The 18799-nt window shown below is 40.0% G+C and overlaps 1 protein-coding gene across 1 annotated transcript in view; it reads right to left on the minus strand.

The window, feature by feature from the left end:
- tafa5l (TAFA chemokine like family member 5, like) overlaps nucleotides 1–15713 on the minus strand; it is a 69625-nt gene extending 53912 nt beyond the window's left edge. Inside the window, exon 1 of the mRNA XM_037684360.1 lies at nucleotides 15440–15713. Coding sequence (XP_037540288.1) covers nucleotides 15440–15536 — 97 coding nt within the window. The 5' untranslated portion in view covers nucleotides 15537–15713. The remainder of the gene's footprint in view (nucleotides 1–15439) is intronic.
- Between the last annotated feature and the right edge of the window lie 3086 nt (nucleotides 15714–18799).

An 18799-nucleotide genomic window follows, 5' to 3' on the forward strand; every position in this document is an offset into this window, starting at 1 on the left:
ACAGTTTTGCTACTTTGAGCTTTTAACTCCTACCTTGCTAATTTTAGCATTCGGCTACAGTTTTGCTGCTTTGAGCGTTTAACTCCTGCCATGCTAATTTTAGCATTTGGCTACAGTTTTGCTACTTTGAGCTGCTAGTTTTAGCATTTGGCTACAGCTTTGTTAATTTGAACATTTAGCCGTTGCTTATTTGATCTCTTACGCAGCAGTTTCTGTTTTGCTGACTGTTCTTCTTGTTTTAATTTTAAAAATTCAGTTAATTATTTAACAAATTTTAGCAGTCACTCAGAGCTCAACAATCACTTTATTTTTCACTGAAAATGCAGTTTCTTTAGTGCTGATTGGCTGAGACAACGTCCCGATAGCTGCAGGCAAGAAAGAGCTGAATTATTATTGTTTACATTTATTAAAGGAACTCTGCGAACAGCCTTGTGCAGCAGTTCCACTTACTGTGGTGGTGGTTATATTTCTGTAAATTGTTGGGAAACCCAAGGGAACATATTTAATTGTATTTTACTCATGCTTTTCTGGTGTGTTTGAGTGACTTATTAGGTGTTAATAGTCTTGTGTTTTTTAGATAAACAAGGTTTAATTACAATAAAGCACTCGAGGCATCTGCTGCTTGGAAAAGCACATTTGGAACGTTGCCGTGTAGATGACTCATTCCTCAGATCATATTTGTCATTTCGAATCGCAGCTTGTTTTGAAGTCTTTTATACAAATGACGAAAAACAATCACCTGCTGAACTGCAGCCGAACGATTAAATTACGAGACAACAAAGTTGACTGCATGAGAACTTTTTAAATAAACACAAAGACGGTTACAGTTTGCAGAGTATTACCGTGTTAAGATTGAACAACAAAACCTGGATGAAAGTCGTGACGATCTCCACTTTTGTATCGAGCTACAAAAAACAACAAAGTATTTTGCTTTTCTTTCATATACTGCAAATAGAAATTTGCCAGTGAGGACATTTCAAGCTGACAGCGAAATAAAATTAAAACAGCTGAAGCCAAAAAGAGAAGCGTCTGTGCTTCAGTTTATGTAAGGCTGTTCTTTAACATTCACCAACCATCGTCCCTTCACTCCGCTGCTCCCAGTCAATCCAAAACTCTCTCAAAGGTTCATTAAGTGACCATGAAATGAGAGCAATACCAGCAAAGGTTGACAGGGTTGTTGAGCAACACAAATGACTCATAAAATGACCAAAAACCAGGGCTGAGGCAGCCATGTTCCAAAAGTGGCTACATTTCAGTGACACTCTGACCTTTCTACTTGCAGCATCGACTGCTGATCTCCTAAAATAAAATCTAAGAAGAGCTCCTTTGTTGAAAATCAAACCTTCGTTTTACTCTTGTAAAACTGCCCCGAAGGAAACGTACTGAATGAAAATAGCAATCTGTGAAGGAATAGAAATAACCAACATATGTTGTGCAAAAATCTTGTGCAATCTGTTGGTAGTCAGCGCATGTGTTGGGGATGGTGCTCAGCTACTACCATGCCACGTATTTTTTTTTTTATCAGTATCTGCACAGCCACTTGCTTTACAGACATTTTTGTGTTTGTTAAGGTCAATTAGACGTGGCAGCCATTTTACATCAATCAGACTCTAAAAGTGAATCAACTGTAGATGTAAACTGAATGATTAGATGTTTCATTAAAATTTATTCAGTGTTTTTTTTATATATTTCGCTAACAGACTAGGTTGATGCTGAAAATGTCAAATATAAGATGTCACATGCTTCCTTCAAGCTATGTGTTGTCCTAAGAATCTTTTTTTTTAAGTTTACTTATAATCCTTTCCATTATTTATGAGATGTAACAAGGTTAAGGCTGCTTAGGGCTGAGTGATACTTGCAATAACAGCATTACTGTGAGTCACTTGTACAATTGTACGTTTTTTAAAGCGTTGATTTGAGTGTCTGAAGTCTGAGCTCCTTCAACTCATTTCGGGCCCTCGGAGATTTGCAGCAGAAAAATCTGTCATTTTTCCAGTTTTAAGTAGAAAAAGGTTTCTCTCCTCAACTTTATTTTCCACCATCTTTAACTTGAAAGCACGCTGTGTTTGGTGAATTTATTTAAAACACAAATTTGTTTCATTTGTCCAATTGTAAGTAAAATATTTTTGAGGTTACAGTAGTCCCTCGTTTATCGCAGGGGAGCCGTACCCTGAAGACCTGCGATAAGTGAAAAACCGCAAAGTAGTAAGTAGTAGTTTATTTTAATATTTATGTATATATGTGTGTATATATATATATGTGTTTAAAACCCATTCCCACACTCTTTCATTATTCTAAACAATGTTTCTAAACTCTAAATGCTCTAAAAGAGCACAGCATGTCATGATTTCAGCTCCCTGCCTCCTCTGCTCTCAGCCACCTGCAAGTGCTCTTGGCCACGCCCACTTCTCCGCTCTGCATGGAGAACAGCTGATCAGCTGCAGCAGGAAGTTTATCCTGCAGTAAAGGGCTGCACAAAGGTGCAGGAGATGCAAAATAATTTACTATAATTTATTTTAAATAAAAATTCCATGCTGATCGTGTGGCTCATCCATCAATCAGCCGCTTGTGTGTCATGTTCAGTGTTATTTTGAAAAACCACGATAGAGCGAGTCCGCAGTGAATGAACCCCGAAGTAGCAAGGGACTACTGTATTTAAAAAAAAATAACTTATTCAAAATTTAGAAAATCTAGACTACATAAAACCTACAATTAAATACAAATACTTTATATAAACCAGAGACAGTGCAGTGAGCTTCCACAATGAAGCTAAAGACTAATTATTAGGTAAAACAAGCAAAACAGACGCTAGAGAAACAACTAAAAACTAAAGTTATCTTAACAGTAGTTTATTGCTAAAATTAGCAAAAGGATAGCTAAAACAAAAATTGGCAATACATAGCCAAAAGCTGCACATAACATAACAAAAACTAAAAGCTAAATGTAGCTAAAAGCTAAAATTAGCAAGGCAGTAGCTAAAAGCTAAAGGTATGAGCTAAAGCTAGCCTTATAAAATAAAAAATAGAGAAAGGCTGCTGAAGTAGATTTCAGAGAACAATGTTTTGTAAATAATTAAAAATGTCCAAATTTTTATGGGAAAAAATACCAAATAAAGATTAAACATTTCAAAAGAAAAAAATACTAAAATTTATTGATTGAATTTATCGATTTACTGATCGAGCTGAATGTTTTCATATAGAAATGGTTGGATTAGCTCAAAGCTCTGCAGCTGTAGTTTTCCCAGCACAAGTGATTATATTTTACTTTTACATTGAAACTTGTCCAAATTTTTAAAAAGCAATCAGTTACAGATTTGATTCGTCCCCGGGCAGAATGTCCTGATTACCTAATTACTATCAGAAATATGACACTGTGGGGATCTTTGGATTGCTAGAATGATGATTTATCTTAACAGTTTAACTAGAGCTCTTGTAAAAAATGAGTCCTTGGTTTGATTCTCAGCTGTGTTCGTTTTTTTTCTAAAGATGAAGCAGCTGTAGCTCACTAGGGAGCTGGCTACTCACTGGTAGCGTAGCCAGCTCCCAACACTTCCACAGAGGAAATATTGTTCTGTTCTGGGTGAATCCCATGTTTCTCCAGAGCTCAGAAGAATGTGATTCCTTTTAAAATACTTTCACCTTCCCCATTAACATTCATGTCACCAAATATTTGCTCAGAGGACCAACCTGCATCCTAATGAATGGATTAGTGGGCGCTCTCAGTGACACCCACAAGTGTGTTTTTACATAAAATTATTGCTTCAGGCAATTGTTAGAGCCATAAAACACAATCCACCCTAATAAAACCTGTGATGCAAATTTTATTTGAATACTTCTGCCGTTCGGTCACCAACCTGGCTCGCACTTTTTTTTTCTGAGGCAGGTCCCTGTAAACTTGTTGGATGTTCGAAGGACAGAGATGCCAGCAGATATCAGTGCTCTCGGATGTGTTTGAACACAGAGCAGATGACTGGGCTTCATGCAATAAGCCTGAAGCAAGAGAAGAGTAAGACAGCAGGGGGCGGGGGGGGGGGATGCTGCATCTTAAAGTGCCCTTAACCACAGCCGGCGCATCATCGTGTGTTCAGGACTTAATTCATGTGACGGGGGGTTCCTGTCACTCAGCAGCTTGAAGACCCTTGGCCTTGTCTCTATTTCACGCGATGAAATGCACATATTGCTGCAGCAGCAAGGAGCGAGAGAAAAATGGCGGTGGCTGCCAACTGCAGAGCTCTGGGTCCTGTCAAAAATGACGTATAAAGGACAGCGAGAAGCTGATTCTGGGCCCAGAGATCGGCTCTTGTGTGCTGAGTGGCACCCGATTACCTTATCTCCAAGTCACGACGCAATATGAGCACAAAGGGGCAGCACAAACACACTCGAGGGTCCAAATATACATCTTAAAGCAAAGACTCAGCAACTTTAGACACAATAAAGTGCAAACAAGTGTGTTGTAGGAAGACTTACAACACACAACAGTGTGTTGTGTGTTGTATTCTAGAATTGCACTGCTCAAGGTGGCTGCATGTTGGAGTAGCCTTGGTACATTCATTCAGGAATATTGCTTTTGAAAACTTTTATTCCACTTTTTCTGGATGTAAATCACCTTTTTTTGGATCATTACTTCCTCTGGTATCAGATGCTGTGCAGCTGGAAGGATTTTTATTGAAGCATTTTATTTTTGGACATTTGTTATGGTGCGTAACCATGGCAACAAGGTGTTTGTTTACAACTGGGAGCAGCTGATGAACATCTCAAAAGCTCAAATAACATCTCAACTACAGCCCCAAATCCCAAAAGAATTGAAAAGGAGGCGCCGTGGATGCATTCCCGTCTACCTGGCGGTGGTGCTCGAGTATCTTTTTTTTTTTTCATTCAACCTTTATTTAGACAGGTTAATCCCATTTAGCCTTGGGGACTCATTTACAAGTGAGACCTGATTTCAACAAAGAATGATGACAACAATAGACAGTTACAAAAAGGCATACAGATTTGTTTTATTTTTTGGGTTTTTTTGTTAAGATAAATCATCATTCTAGCAATCCGTAGATCCCCACAGTGTCATATTTCTGATAGTAATTACGTAATCAGGACATTCTGCCTGCACAAATCAAATCTGTAACTTCCCTTTGGGATTAATAAAGTATTTTTGAATCTTAATTGAACTGTAGTGTAGAAATGTCTGAATTTTTCTGACTAAACAAAATGCCAGTAGTCCATTGCCCTGAGTCACCGTGCATCACTGCAGGGCTAAAAGCTGGCGGACACGATACAATTATTGAACTACACATTCCACTTGAAACCCTGTAATCAGACAGTGAATCTCTTCCCCATCAACACTTTCCTGTGTTTTATTTAGACAGCTGTACTATTCAATAAAACATCAACTCCACTCTAGCTTATCTGTTTCCAGGTTTGTCTCTTTGATTAAGACGGCGCTGGCTACATCAGAGGTTAGTGCCAACTTATAAAAGACTTTTATCAGATTTAATAGGCAATCACATTAAACACAGCTCCTCACCTCACCCATCCAACTGAAACCAGAGCGGGAGCTCGCGTGAAAACCCTGCTTCTCCTCGGGGGATTTGCTATGAAATTATATGACAGGCTGCCCTGAATGAGCTACGACATGGATTCCATTTTCATATTAAAACAATCTTCCATTACAGATTGCAATTACTTGTGGGCTGCTAAGGATGGAAGTGATGTTTTACAATGTTTTATTGAAAAGAGTGACTTTTCAACACAGCGTCGCCCCATATTTATTAAAGAAAATCACTTCTTGTATGTGCGTGCAGTTAATTATTCGTTTTTTTTAATGTGTCGTGTTTTGTATTATTCTTCACGATGATCCAGCTGAGGAGCGGAGCCCTGCTGCGTCGCCTTGGCCGAAACGTCTTGGCATTGATTCTAACCAGCTTTCTAATCAGACTTTAATCACCAGACAGACATACAATAATACAGTAAGTCTAACTGATTTTCTTCGGTTTTCATTTCCAATAAGGTGCCTCCAACGGGGCGACCCCTCAGAAAGCGTGACAATCAGATAAGCACATACATCTGATTTAATCTCAACAAGTGATTTATGCAAGATTTAAAACACTGCGTGAGACATTTAAAATATTCACGGAGCAGGAGATCAGTCAGAACTGATTTGTAGTGACTGCAGTTATCAAATTTTTAAATATAATTAGAAGGCGACTGAGTTTAACACACAACCATCCATCTTACATCGCCCACTTCTGATTGAAAAGCTCATTTTTAATGCTTCAAGCAAGAAATGATGTGATCATGGATCAAACAATTAATCTCTACAAGTCATTAAATAAATTGTTTTCCACACAAAGCTGGGAAAGTTTAAGCACTTCATCAAGCTTCTCATTAAGCCACAAAACAAACAAAAAAATCGTCAAATTTCAAATTCATCTTTTATAGGCATGGGTTTACTTCGAGACGGAAGAAAAGAAAATTAAAACACATAGTGTGCAATTAACTCTCTTTTATGAAGACGGAGTCCTCCCTGCTAAGTTTAGAAATTAATAACAACAAATGTTTGGTCCAAAGCAGCCAAAAGCCAGCACATATTAAATCTGTAGTGAAAAAAAAGAAAAGCAGCAAATAATTGTGCAGCAAGCAAATAATTAACTCGGAAGCACCATTTCCACTCATTTCCTTTTAGAATTGTCTTTTTAAACGTTCAAACTTTCACACTAAGCCAGTGTAATTAAAGATAATGAAAACATCGCACTAATCATATTTATCTTTTTATTATAAAATAATAATACGATTCAAACAACTGTCAAATCTTTCACGAGTTCACTCGCTGTGGTGATCCCAGAAGAAGTGAGCAGCTGAAAGAAACTTATTACAGTCCATATCTAATCCAGGTCACTAACTGCACTTTAATGAACTATTTATTTATCTTTGTTTGACCAAGTCTCACTTCCATTTAAATAACTTTTGTCTTTACTGTGCATTTAAATCTCATTTCAATTTATAAATCTCTGTTTCCCAGTCGGTCTATGTGAATACCCTCACCTACAGTATGTTCTTGAACTCTGGTAAGGATGCTCCCTGGGTGTCTCCTGAGTGAGGTTTTCCAGGCACGTTCAATTGGGAGGAGACGCCGAAGAAGACCCAGGACAGACTAGAGCGATTATGTTTATCGGATGGCCTGGGAATTAAGAATTTGAAATTGACCCAGAAGAGCTGGAAGAGGTAGCTGGGCACAGAGATGTCAGGGCCTCCCTGGTCAAGCTGCTGCCCCCACGGTTCAGGAACAAGTGGAAGATAATGGAAGATAAACGGGTGGATGAAAAACGGATGGACGGACGGAGATTTACAATGTTGAGAGGGAGAAGTTGTTCTCTAAACTGTTTTTCAAAATATAACACTTCATGCTCATTGCAAACTGTAGAGGCTTTATTGGAGACACATGGTGTTTAAAAGTGAGAGCGCCATGTCAAAAAAAATAATCAACCTGATCCTAAGTGCCCTGACGAATCCAAATCTTAAAATCAAATATGGCTGACTCTGCTGTGGTAGCTGCAGGAATAAACTTTTTATTTTAACCTCTGTCTGTTTGTCCGTCAGTAATCGTCACATGCACCGTACTGTCCGGTCTCTGCTGATTAACATAGTGATCCAATGCACTAACCCTTCTGGCAACATGCATTATCTTTAACTGCTGCTTCTTTTTCTGGTCATGTGGGTCACTGGTGCCCATATCCAGCAGTCCAGCAGGTCTCCAGTCCATCACAGGGACACATGAAGACAAATGAGACAAACAACCATTCACTCTCTCATTCTCACCTGGGGACAATAATTAGAGTTACCAATCAGCCTAACATGCGTGTTTTTGGTCTGTGGGAGGAAACTGGAGTACCCGGAGAAAACCCAAGCATGCACAGAGAGAACATGCAAACTCTACCCAGAATGGCCCCTGGGTGGGATTTGATCTGGCAACCTTCTCGCTGAGAAGCACTGAGCAGCTCTTCCAACTGCACCACCGTGCCGTTCTGGCAAAGTTGTAGGAAAAAAAACTCTTTGAGAGTCGTTCTGAACTCAGTGTTGGGACCTCATTTCAAGTCATGAAACAACTTGAGATGATTTTCAGCTGTTTAAAAAAAAATGTTCCAATAGACAAAACAAGTAGTTATAAATGAATAAAATAGTTTAGTGGTTAACTGAGTGGAAATGTCATCAAAATGAAAATATTTCACCACAAGTTGTCTGTCACTCATTTCATTTAGATTTTATGATCCATCTTTGAAAAGTTGTCCTGAAATATGACAGCAGATTTTAGATATTACATTTTTAAGTCTTTTAATTTTATTTTAATGCTGCGGTGCAATAAGACAGTGCTGAGGTCATCTTCTAGGCTTCTTCACGTTCTCATTACCTGAATAACGATTCTCCTAATTGACTAATCCCAGCTTTGTCCCATCTCAGGTATAATACAGTTTTACACTACGTTAAGACACAAACAAATGTAATCCCGCAAATAAAAAAGAGAATCCAATGAGTTTATACGGATTAATCTTCCACTGCTGTGTAAATTTGATGACAGCGCCAAGAACGAACCTATTTCCTTGGTGTCTGTTTAATTCCCACAGCTCTGTTTGAAAGGCAGGACGACGTCAGGCAGAAATCTTCCTTGACTGAACATATGGTCGTCAGGGCCGCTGCAGCCAAACGCATCTCATTACCTTAACAGCTCCTGACGTGTTAGGTGCAGTAGGTATCATGTAACAGGACACCATGTGACCGAAGCAGATGTTTGACTGACCCCGAACTGCACGCTTCCTGATCTTCTGTAGCTAAACAAGTAGAGCAGTGGGGAAAATCACAAGCTTGATGTTTGATTACTTGTTCTTAAGGGAACATGCTGCTCTTTAGTTTGGAATCCCTTGTTGGCAAAGGTAGATTAGCTGCGGCAGCCATCTTGATTCGGATTGACTCCAAACATCAATTTTTGAAGATTTTATTTTCCAGGCAACAAGGAGGACTATAACAGTTAACGATAAAGTTTTACGAAAAGACAATCTACGGAGAAATATAATGTTTACTTTTATGAATAGAGTTGAAGCTACTACCACAGCGAAATTTAGCTCAATATCTGTAATGTTGACTGACTTTAAGCCATTTTTGCTATAATGATAGTTAGCTGTGGCAGCCATCTTAAATTGTTAATTGCATTAGTTGTAGAAGTACATAAAAAATACATAAAGGGAGTTTCATTCATTCATTCATTGGTCCAGTGGTTTGTGAGATATTTCGCTGACAAACAGAATTAAAACTAAAATATTATTCCAATGTTAGACAATTATAAAAATGTGCTGAGGTATAGCAATTTTTTTATTGTTTTGTAACGAGGCTGGCTGTGGCAGCCATCTTGATTCGGGTTGTCTCTAAAAAATTTAACTAGAGAATTGCATTTCCTGTGAAAATGCAGTGTGAATGCTTATTGCTGAAGAATTTGCAGTAAAAACTGCTGAAATTAGCTTTAAAAAATGCTGAATTGGAGCTGAAACTGAAGAACAGGCCTAAATTAGCAGACGAAAACAGAAAGAACACATATTCGCTGAATCGGCTTAAATAAGCAGAAATGAGCACAAAAATTAGGAAATTACTATATTTTCTGGCGTATAAGTTGCATCAGTCCCAAAAAAAGCATCATGCAGAGGAAAAAAACATATATAAGTCGCTTTGGCGTTTAAGTCGCATTTATTGTGTGAAATGAACAAACGTAAGGAAACAAAAAGATTGCAATAGAGTGAATGCTTCATAAACTTTCACACAATAACTATAAGACGGGACTTCTTTTCCTGCTCCGTGGTCAAGTTGCAGTTTCTGCTCTAAACAGTTGCTCGTGTTCAGTAGATATCAAACTCACGTCTGAGTGTTTTGAAACTTGCATCAAAAATGATTTTATGTGCAATCACAAGCTGCCGGCAATGCAGATAGAAAACAGAAGCACAGCGCTCCCCCATAAACTGAGCTGCTCCATTTGCCCCAAATTTAATTTTCATGTCAGGTGAGTACACTACTCCACCCACAGGGAATGTCAGACGGAAAGTTTTCACAGGAAGCTGGAGGACGGTGCTCTGCTGGAAGAAAAAAAAAAAAACAGTGAACTGCTTCAGATGGTTTCCTTCCTTAGTGGAAAAAGCGCATGCTGACGTCAAGAACCTTGTGGTTTAGTTATTTAGCACAGTTTGTATGCAACACTTGTATGACATTGCCGAGGGCTTTGAAATAGAAAGTATTTGCCCTACATGCACCCCTGCTAACACCCCTACTGGTCTGTTTCTTCATACAGAACATAAGAAGGTTGATTTGGACAATGTGACTGTGGAGATGCTCCATTGCAGGGCACACACAGATAAGTGGCTGTTGATTAATACGAGCTGGAGGCATAAAGAGCGCATGTGTAATACGCTTTGCTAAATCAAACAGTATGACTCCGATGCAGTGAGCAATGTAAAGCTACAGCGACTCACTTCAAATCTCAGTCAAAAAGCCCTCCAGCATCGCCCCTGCCTTTAATGCAAAAACACAGAGACGATGATATCACAAACTTTAAAGTTCAACAGCCTTCTCAGAAATTAAAAACACAGACCAGAGCAGAATAATAAAGCATAAAGCAAGACTGGGCCTGGAATCGTTTGCAGAACTCTGCCAACGATGGAACCGTTTCAAGCCTGGAGACGTCTGCAGAGAAAATAACAATGCAGACAGACACTGAGCAGTTTGCTACGCTCAACCACGAGGGAGGTCAAAGCTGATGGCTAGAAAGAATTCATATTCAGGGCGCTTTGAAATATGAGCTTTGTGTGCTGCCACATTGATTTAGCTGTAAAAAAAAAAAATCATTTCATTTTGTTCCATAAAGATGCTTAAAGCTCCGCTGCCTATAGATGAAGGCCTCGATGATTTGCTTACAATTTACAGCCAAGGTCATAATCAGCGCTGGTCTGCCTTTTGCATGATTAATGCTGCCCCGAAGAAGACAGGGGGAAAAGGGAATTATAGTTTTCAGTTCAAAAAGTTAGTAATTCTTCTGTACTCTGATTAGTTTAATGCTTGCGTGGATGGCTCCTGCTCCCTGAGTTAAAGGAAATTACTAACGGAGGATTTTAAAATTCAGCCTCCTTGTGCTCCAGGGTGATTTGCTGTCTCATGCACAGCAGCTGATATAAACGGGGGAAGAAAGTCACCATGATAGCATGAGGAATCATTTACTCTGATAAAATCTGTCTGCTTCGCGGAAGACATTTGGACTGTGTGAGACTGTCATCAATGTATCGCTGATTGTAAAGCAAAAGTGAATCACTTTAAAGTGTTCTGACACCACCGGGAGCCATATTGGACCAAATGTGAGCTGTCACCTCCATCGACGGCTCGCGCAGGCCGGGTGACAGCAGAGATTGTTGCAGCGATTGGAATATTCAGACAAATCAAAGTGACGCTGTAATTATGACACGTTACAGCCTGTTGGTCTTTCAGGACATCAAATGAAAAACTGTAATTCCATGGATTATTTCTGCTCATTTTGTTTACCTGTTGGTATTTCAGTTATGGCTGACGTGATGTTTTCCTGCTCTATAATATACGGTGGCCCCGAGGTGTACATGAACAGCATTTGAAAAAATGGAATTACATTAAGCCAAACCGGAAGTGGTGGTGGTGGGGGGGTGCTATTATTATTTTTTTTAACTTTATTAACAACATAAAACAGAACAATGCAGAGTAGGGTCATTCCTATTAGTCGGTGCCTTTTGAGTCCTCATGCCATAATGTGGTATATTTTGTTTAAATGTGGGCTAATATTTATTTTCTTAATCTCATTTTATATGTTTGACTCACCTCTACCATTACATAAGATGAATATATTTATATAACTCAATCTAATTTGAAATGCAGCTTGGGTTTAATGCCACGTCCCCTTTCATGCTTCCTGAAATTGTTACAATTCTAATAAAAATTTAAAAAATGTCATTTTTTTTTAAATAAAATTTTAATAGTACTATTTATAATAGTTCTCATCCAATTACTTTTTATGATCTTAAAATGTTTTTATGCTTAAATTGTTAAAAAATAAATTGGGTCCCTGAGTCAACTGCATTGCTCTAAAATACCTGTCACTCCCGGTTTGGCTTACTGTAATCCTCTTTTTTCAAATGTTGTGTTTTTTGTTGTGTTTTTTTCAAATGTACTTTTGTTTTTTTAAATGTTCATTTACATCTCAGGGCCACCGTATATTATCTGGACAACATTGTGGGAACACAGCTAATTTAACTGTGGTTTGCAGGAACACTTCTGCAAACAGAACAGAACAAATATTGTAGCTCATAAAGCAAATGCAACAAATCAACTAAAACAATTTTTAAAAAGGGTCAATGCAACTACTGTCCAAAACAATAACATAACTTTGTAATAATGTAAGTATAAAGGTCTTTAATTTTATAAAATAACTGCATGAAAATAGTGAAGAAAATGAAGCTCCAAACAAATATTAAAGCTGCTGTCCGTGGCTTATTGTGGTGCTATGGCAACCACACACCTGTGTTTCTCACTCCCTGACTGCCAAGTTAAGAAGAGACGGACTTTAAAGTAGCCCTCAAACAGTCGCACTGAGAAAATTCTTGAAATAAAAACTACAACAATAAGAAAACTACAAGTTAGATCTTGTAATCCTTGAACCGTGAGCAGCAGAGGACTCTGATGGTCACACATGTGAAGATAGGATGAGGTAAAAATACCCTTCACCTTTAGTTTTAAAGAAAATATTTTGAGCTCAAATATAAATGAATGCTATGGAAGCTTAGATGTGCACTTTCTGCATTCTGGGGGAGATATGAGAGAAAAGCATAACTCATATAAGAGACGAAAGAAAACAGAAACACTTTAGTTTCTATGTATAATTAGTGCATGAGTTGTGGGGGTAGGATGAGTTGGTTTGCACAAGATTTGAAAGTGTAAGACACATCCAGAGTTAAAGTGTCACATCATTAACTGTCAGTTGATCATTCTGTGATAAAATCTGTAAAAATCAAAATTAACATTCATCCGTTATCTTTATCCACTTCTTCGTTTTTGGGTCACGGAGGTCACTGGTGTCACTGGTGCCCATATCCAGCAATCACTGTACGAGAGGCGGGGGACACCCTGGACAGGTTTGGTCTGTGGGAGGAAACAGGAGTACCCAGAGAAAACCCACACATGCACAGAGAGAACATGCAAACTCCACGCAGAAAGGCCGGGATTTGATGCGTTGGCCTTCTCGCTGAGAGGCGGCAGCTCTACTAACTGCGCCACCGTGCTGCCCACAAAACAAACACAATTGTTAATAGTGATTAAGTCTGATTATTCTCATTTTTTTTATTATATTTAACTCAACAATTAATGTTAGATGTTTTTTTCAGATTCTTCCAAATATGTGTCAAATTGTTTATAATATATATATATATTTTTTTTTTTTTTTCACAAATACATCAGCAGGACTCACGTGAGCATGCATGGTTCAGTGTTTAGATTTCATCAAAAGGAGTTAGGTGGGTTTATTTTTTATCCCAAATCTGCCAATAAGTGTCCTCACTGCAAAATGTACTAAGCACTAGTTTTTATATGTAATATTTTGAAAACGCTTAACGAGTTGAGTTATGTTTAAAACTTTATGTGTTGTGCTCTGGATAAGTTGTGCTAGTGAAAGGGGAAAATGATGGCAAGTATGGATATGGACTCCAAAAACGAAAAGAGATTTAAAAAAAACAAGTTCAAGGTGGCTGCAGTGGTTTCAATATCTCTGTGCAACATTCGTTGAAAACTGCAGTAAAACACAAAAAGAAGTACAAAATACTTCAACAGGAAATGTTATGTTAATTTGGTGTTTTACGTGAAATACTACATTTTTGTCAACAGATAATTCAAACTCACGTCTTGATTAAAAAATATATATTATTCTTTTTGAAATCACCTCAAATATTTCTGGCATCACTGCTGCTCTGTACCAACATCAGTAAACTCAACTGTGATGTAGTAAAGTAAAAATACAGATGTTTTCTTGTATGTTTTACTGAATAAAGTGGTAGCATCTTGACGTGTCGTTCACCGTGCCACCGTCCCGACACACAGAAGCTGCTGTGCTTTTAATTTACTGTCATGTCTTTTTGACAGATGAGCTGCGGAGACGGTCGAGGGAACGCAGCCTCTGTCCACCAATTTACCAACCCTGGAAGTGACCTCTGGGTCATGGAAACTAAATCAGGCCTGGGATACATCGCTGGTGTGTTTGCTGATAACTACACACCACAGAGCTGCGAGGAACCGAGATGTTCTTGCAGCTTCACCGAATCATCAGATCTTTGAAAATTTCACGTGTAAAGAAAACAGGTCACTGGAAGTTTAGCGTTCACGTGAGCAACAGGCGACAACTATAATCCCAGGTTTAAGTTCCCGTTTACTCTGAGAATATGTCACCATTGGAAAAGTTCACAGAGCGGTTTGAAAAATAATGCACTAATGAGATCAATTTCAGACAAAAAACAGTCAATAATAAAATGGCTGGGGGGGAGGGATGGGGGAGTGTTGCGCCTCCTCTGATTACGTGAGAGGCAATAGAAGCTGGTGACATCAGTGCTTGGAGAAAAAGCTCAGAATTAGGAGCAAATGGAGCACATTTCAACTCAAAGGCATTGGTTTTTCACTACTTTTGCTCCGTGTGCTGCCAAAAGCCACTGACAGTATCCCTCCTCCTCAGTGCTAATTATGCTGCTGATTAAAAGACGTAATCTGCACACTTGGTGTGAAACGTCTCCCAACAAACTCCAGCAGCTCTTTGTGCCTTCGATGGCACTTGAATCCAGACTAGCAGACACATCTTTGAGCTTTCTGTCAGAATGAAAATGCTCGGAAGCAGAAATTAGGCCTCTCCGTGTCTGCAGCGGGAATTACAACCATTAAACTCTGTTGCTTTTATCACCTGAAGCTCTTTTATAGAATTATTCTCCATGGCAGCAGAGAGCCTGCAGGAGGGGAAATTAGAGGGTGCTTCTAATAGCTCAGAGCTATTTAAAGGAATGTTCTGTTAATCACCTTTCAAACCACAGATTAAAGTTTAAACATATGCATGTTGCTGTGAACTCGAGCTCCATTAAAACGTTCCCGTTCACTGACAAGAAAAATACCAGATCAAACTGCAAAGGTTCAACAAGGTCACCGTCAATAGACTATAATGATGAGCATAAACAGTCCAGGTCTCTGCTGGTTTATCCTTCACTGGGGGGGCGTTTTTACTCTGGATCAAAGGATCTGACCACACAGTGTGCAGCTGCATCCCAATAACCCTCAGAGACAATGCTGCTGCTGCTGCTGCTGCTGCTGCTGCTGCTGCTGCTGCTGCTGCTGGCAAAGTAATAAATAGCTGTAAGCGTCCTTACCCTCTCTGAGCAGATGTGAGTAGATGAGCCAGAGGAGAAGTAGGCAGCAGAGTGACGCACCTCCACCTGCCGACAGCGTCTTGCCTCCAGTCTGCATCCTCCACCTTAAGCCGTTCAGATTATCCAAACTTTAAACGCTCAGATGTCAAACAGCTCAGCGGCTTATCCAGTGGCGTCCCCAAAGCCTGCCGTGGGCATCCATTTTGAAGTTATAACAGGAGAGGGACTGAGTAATCCCTCCTTTTTGTGCGTGTTGCTCTTTTAGATTCCCTCCATGAGCTGCGGATCCATCCAGGCTGCTCAGCACACACGCGCGGCACAGTCACCAAAATGTGGCCAAGTTTACGCAGCTGCGGGTTTGAGGCGCGGCGGAGGGGAGTGGGCAGCAGCAGTCCCCCAGCAGTTTGTTTTTTCTTCCTCTTCTTCTTGCTATTATTCCTCGCGCAGGCAGAGATGCTGATGATGCTGGTAGTAAACTCAGCCGCTCAGCACCCCGTGAACGCCGCTGTCACTTCTGTTTCCCGTCCTCTCCGCTCTCTGCGCACTCCTCCTCCTCATCCTCCTCCTCCTCCTCCTCTTATTCCCAGGCAACTTCTGCCCTGGTGAGGGTTCTTCTGTGGCACAACACAGAACAGAGCAAGTCAACCGGACATGACGAACATAAAAATCAGCACGAAAACTTGTCAGAAAAAAAAGGGGTCGCCCCCCCCCCCCCCCCACCCCCACAGAGCCGGCCCACGACTGATGGAGAACCGGTTAAAGGCGCAGATGCGTCACGGATCCACGGCGGCGCAGCGGAATGTCACGTATGAAGAGAAGCGGCTCTCACGCAGAGTCAACCTCATCAGAGGCGGCGCAGGGAAGTTTGGACCAATCTGTGTGAGCTCCTGGATCAATGTCGCCATTATGAGGACTTCGTTGTGTTAATATTTTGAGGAAAACAAAGCGCGCAAAGTCAAGTGAGGGGACAGCAGCCTGGTTCGACCCAGAGCTGCTGTCTTTGCATGCAGGTGGCGCTCCGGCTGGAGGAGGAGGAGGAGGAGGAGGAGGAGGAGGTGGAGGAGGAGGAGGGCTTCTCTCTCCTCCATCCATGACAGGAGCTTGTTGTTGCTGCGTCTAGAGTTATAACCAAATACACACACTTTGCATTTACAGTGACTTTGATTTGAGTTACATTCATTTTCCATTCATGTCTAACCCTGACCCTGACCCTAAACCTGACCCCTAACCCACCAGACACGTGTCTGCATTTTTGTAGTGGGTATACTGTGCAGAAACCAAAGTACACTGGTTAGTACAGTGTAATTGTCAATTTATTTTGAGTTTTAAGCATATTTAACATTTCCAAATTTCTCTGATGCTTTTATTTGAATAAATGTACAACAAACTTTGTAAACTGTTGAGTTGGTTTTGTAGGCTATTAAAAACATGTTATAAAATTTATAAAACAGTATCAAAGCAAGTTCAAGTATGAAGAACAGAATTATACAATCATTTGCTGGATAAGCAAATGCAATAAACAAGTACTGCATAGCGCCCCACCCCATGAACATAAGAGGATCTGCGGTGGAAGTGGTCTCCAACCACAAGTACTTGGGTGTGCACCTGAATGACAACCTCAGCTGGAGCAACAACACCACCAGCCTGATCAAGAACGCTCATCACAGACTACTTCCTCAGACGGCTGAGACGAGCTGGTCTGGGAAGCTCAGTCCTCACCTCCTTCTACAGGTGTGCAGTGGAGAGCATCCTGTGCTCCAACATCAACGTGTGGCATGAAGGCTGCACAGCTGCAGAAAGAAAAGCTTTGCAGAGAGTGGTGAAGGCTGCACAGAAGACTGTTGGTGTCAGCCTCTCCACCTTCACAGACATTTACACCTGGAGATGCAGGAAAAGGGCCACCTGCATCATGAAGGACCCCACTCACCCAGCACACACACTTTTTGCCCCGCTCCCCTCAAAAAGGAGGTTAAGGAGCATTAAGTGTAAAACCACTAGACTGAGGAACAGCTTCTACCCTGAGGCTGTTGTTATTGAGTCTATCTAACCAGAAAAATGACAATAAGTCAGCAGAAATGTACAGAAAATGAGCCTAAATGTTGGTGTTGTAGTAGCTAATAGTCATTCCCAACATGGTCTGTGGACTTGCAGATCAAGCAAAATTAGATTTTATAAAACTTTATTACCAACTAATGGAGTCAGATGTGTCAGTCTTGTTAGCAAAACATTTGATGAAATGCTCAGAAAGTAATCCTTGGCTTTACATCTGAATAATTAACATGATTGTATGTTTTATGACCCTCAAATAAAACTGAAAAGACTCAGACTTACAATAGAAGTGTGTTTATTTTACAGTGTGGGAGTCAGGGATTTGGCTGTGGGAGGAAGTGGGAAACAAGATGAGTAAGATGTGATCAGGGTTTTCCAGTTAATAGATTATTGTTTGTAGAAATATCTTACGGTAGTTTGTATAGCTAGTCGTGCTGGAGAAGGGACTATGCAAGTCGATCCGATTGGGAAGGTGAAATCCAAAGAAGCAGTGGATGGTTTTATAGTCCCGAGTTGGATTCAAGCTGAGTAATGGTGTTTGGGTTTGGTGATCCAGATGAAGCCAAGGAGCCAGCAGGAAGTCCAGGAGACACGGCAGAGAAGAACTGAACAGAAAATATCAAGAGGTTAGTCACAAGTTTCACAAGTTCAGATTTCAGGCTGTCGCTCAATTACCCAATTGAGGCAATTAATGCTCCAGCGTTGGTTGAACATCTGGCAGAGATTTAAGTAGTGCAGAGGTGCTGGTTGAAAACCAGGTGCAGGTGTGGTGGATTCGATGATTGTCAGCTGTGGGAAGGTGGTTATGGCAGAATCCTACAATAATTAAAAATAATGACTGCAACGTATTAAAGACTGGTAAAAAAAAAAAAAAAGGTGAAATACAAAATGCATACTTTTTTAATCATATCAATGGTTATTGTGTTTTTAAACCAAACGTTTATAATTAAAACTACCACGTATATTGTTTTACCTACGAAAACAGCTGAAGTGACTGAAAATAGGTCAACAGTGACGGTGTTCTCAGAAGAGCCATTTAAAATAAAGTAATGTGACGCTTTTCACATGTTGGTGCGTATACATGCTCAGATTTGTTGAGCACAGTATGCAGATAAGCTTCCGCTTACATCAGATTCAGCAGAACACTGTGTTTACACTGAGTGCGTACCAGCATTTTAGAATTGTACATCAATACATCTGAAAAACTGCCAGAGAAAAAATCTTTCTAACTTAAACATTTGACAAATTTTAGAATAAGAAATTGATTAGTTAAACTTTCTGAAAGTATATATTAGCTGAATTTGTTGTTAA

The sequence above is a fragment of the Nematolebias whitei genome, chromosome 11 (assembly GCF_014905685.2).
Source record: "Nematolebias whitei isolate Nwh7 chromosome 11, NemWhi1, whole genome shotgun sequence".
In the NCBI taxonomy this organism is placed as follows: domain Eukaryota; kingdom Metazoa; phylum Chordata; class Actinopteri; order Cyprinodontiformes; family Rivulidae; genus Nematolebias; species Nematolebias whitei.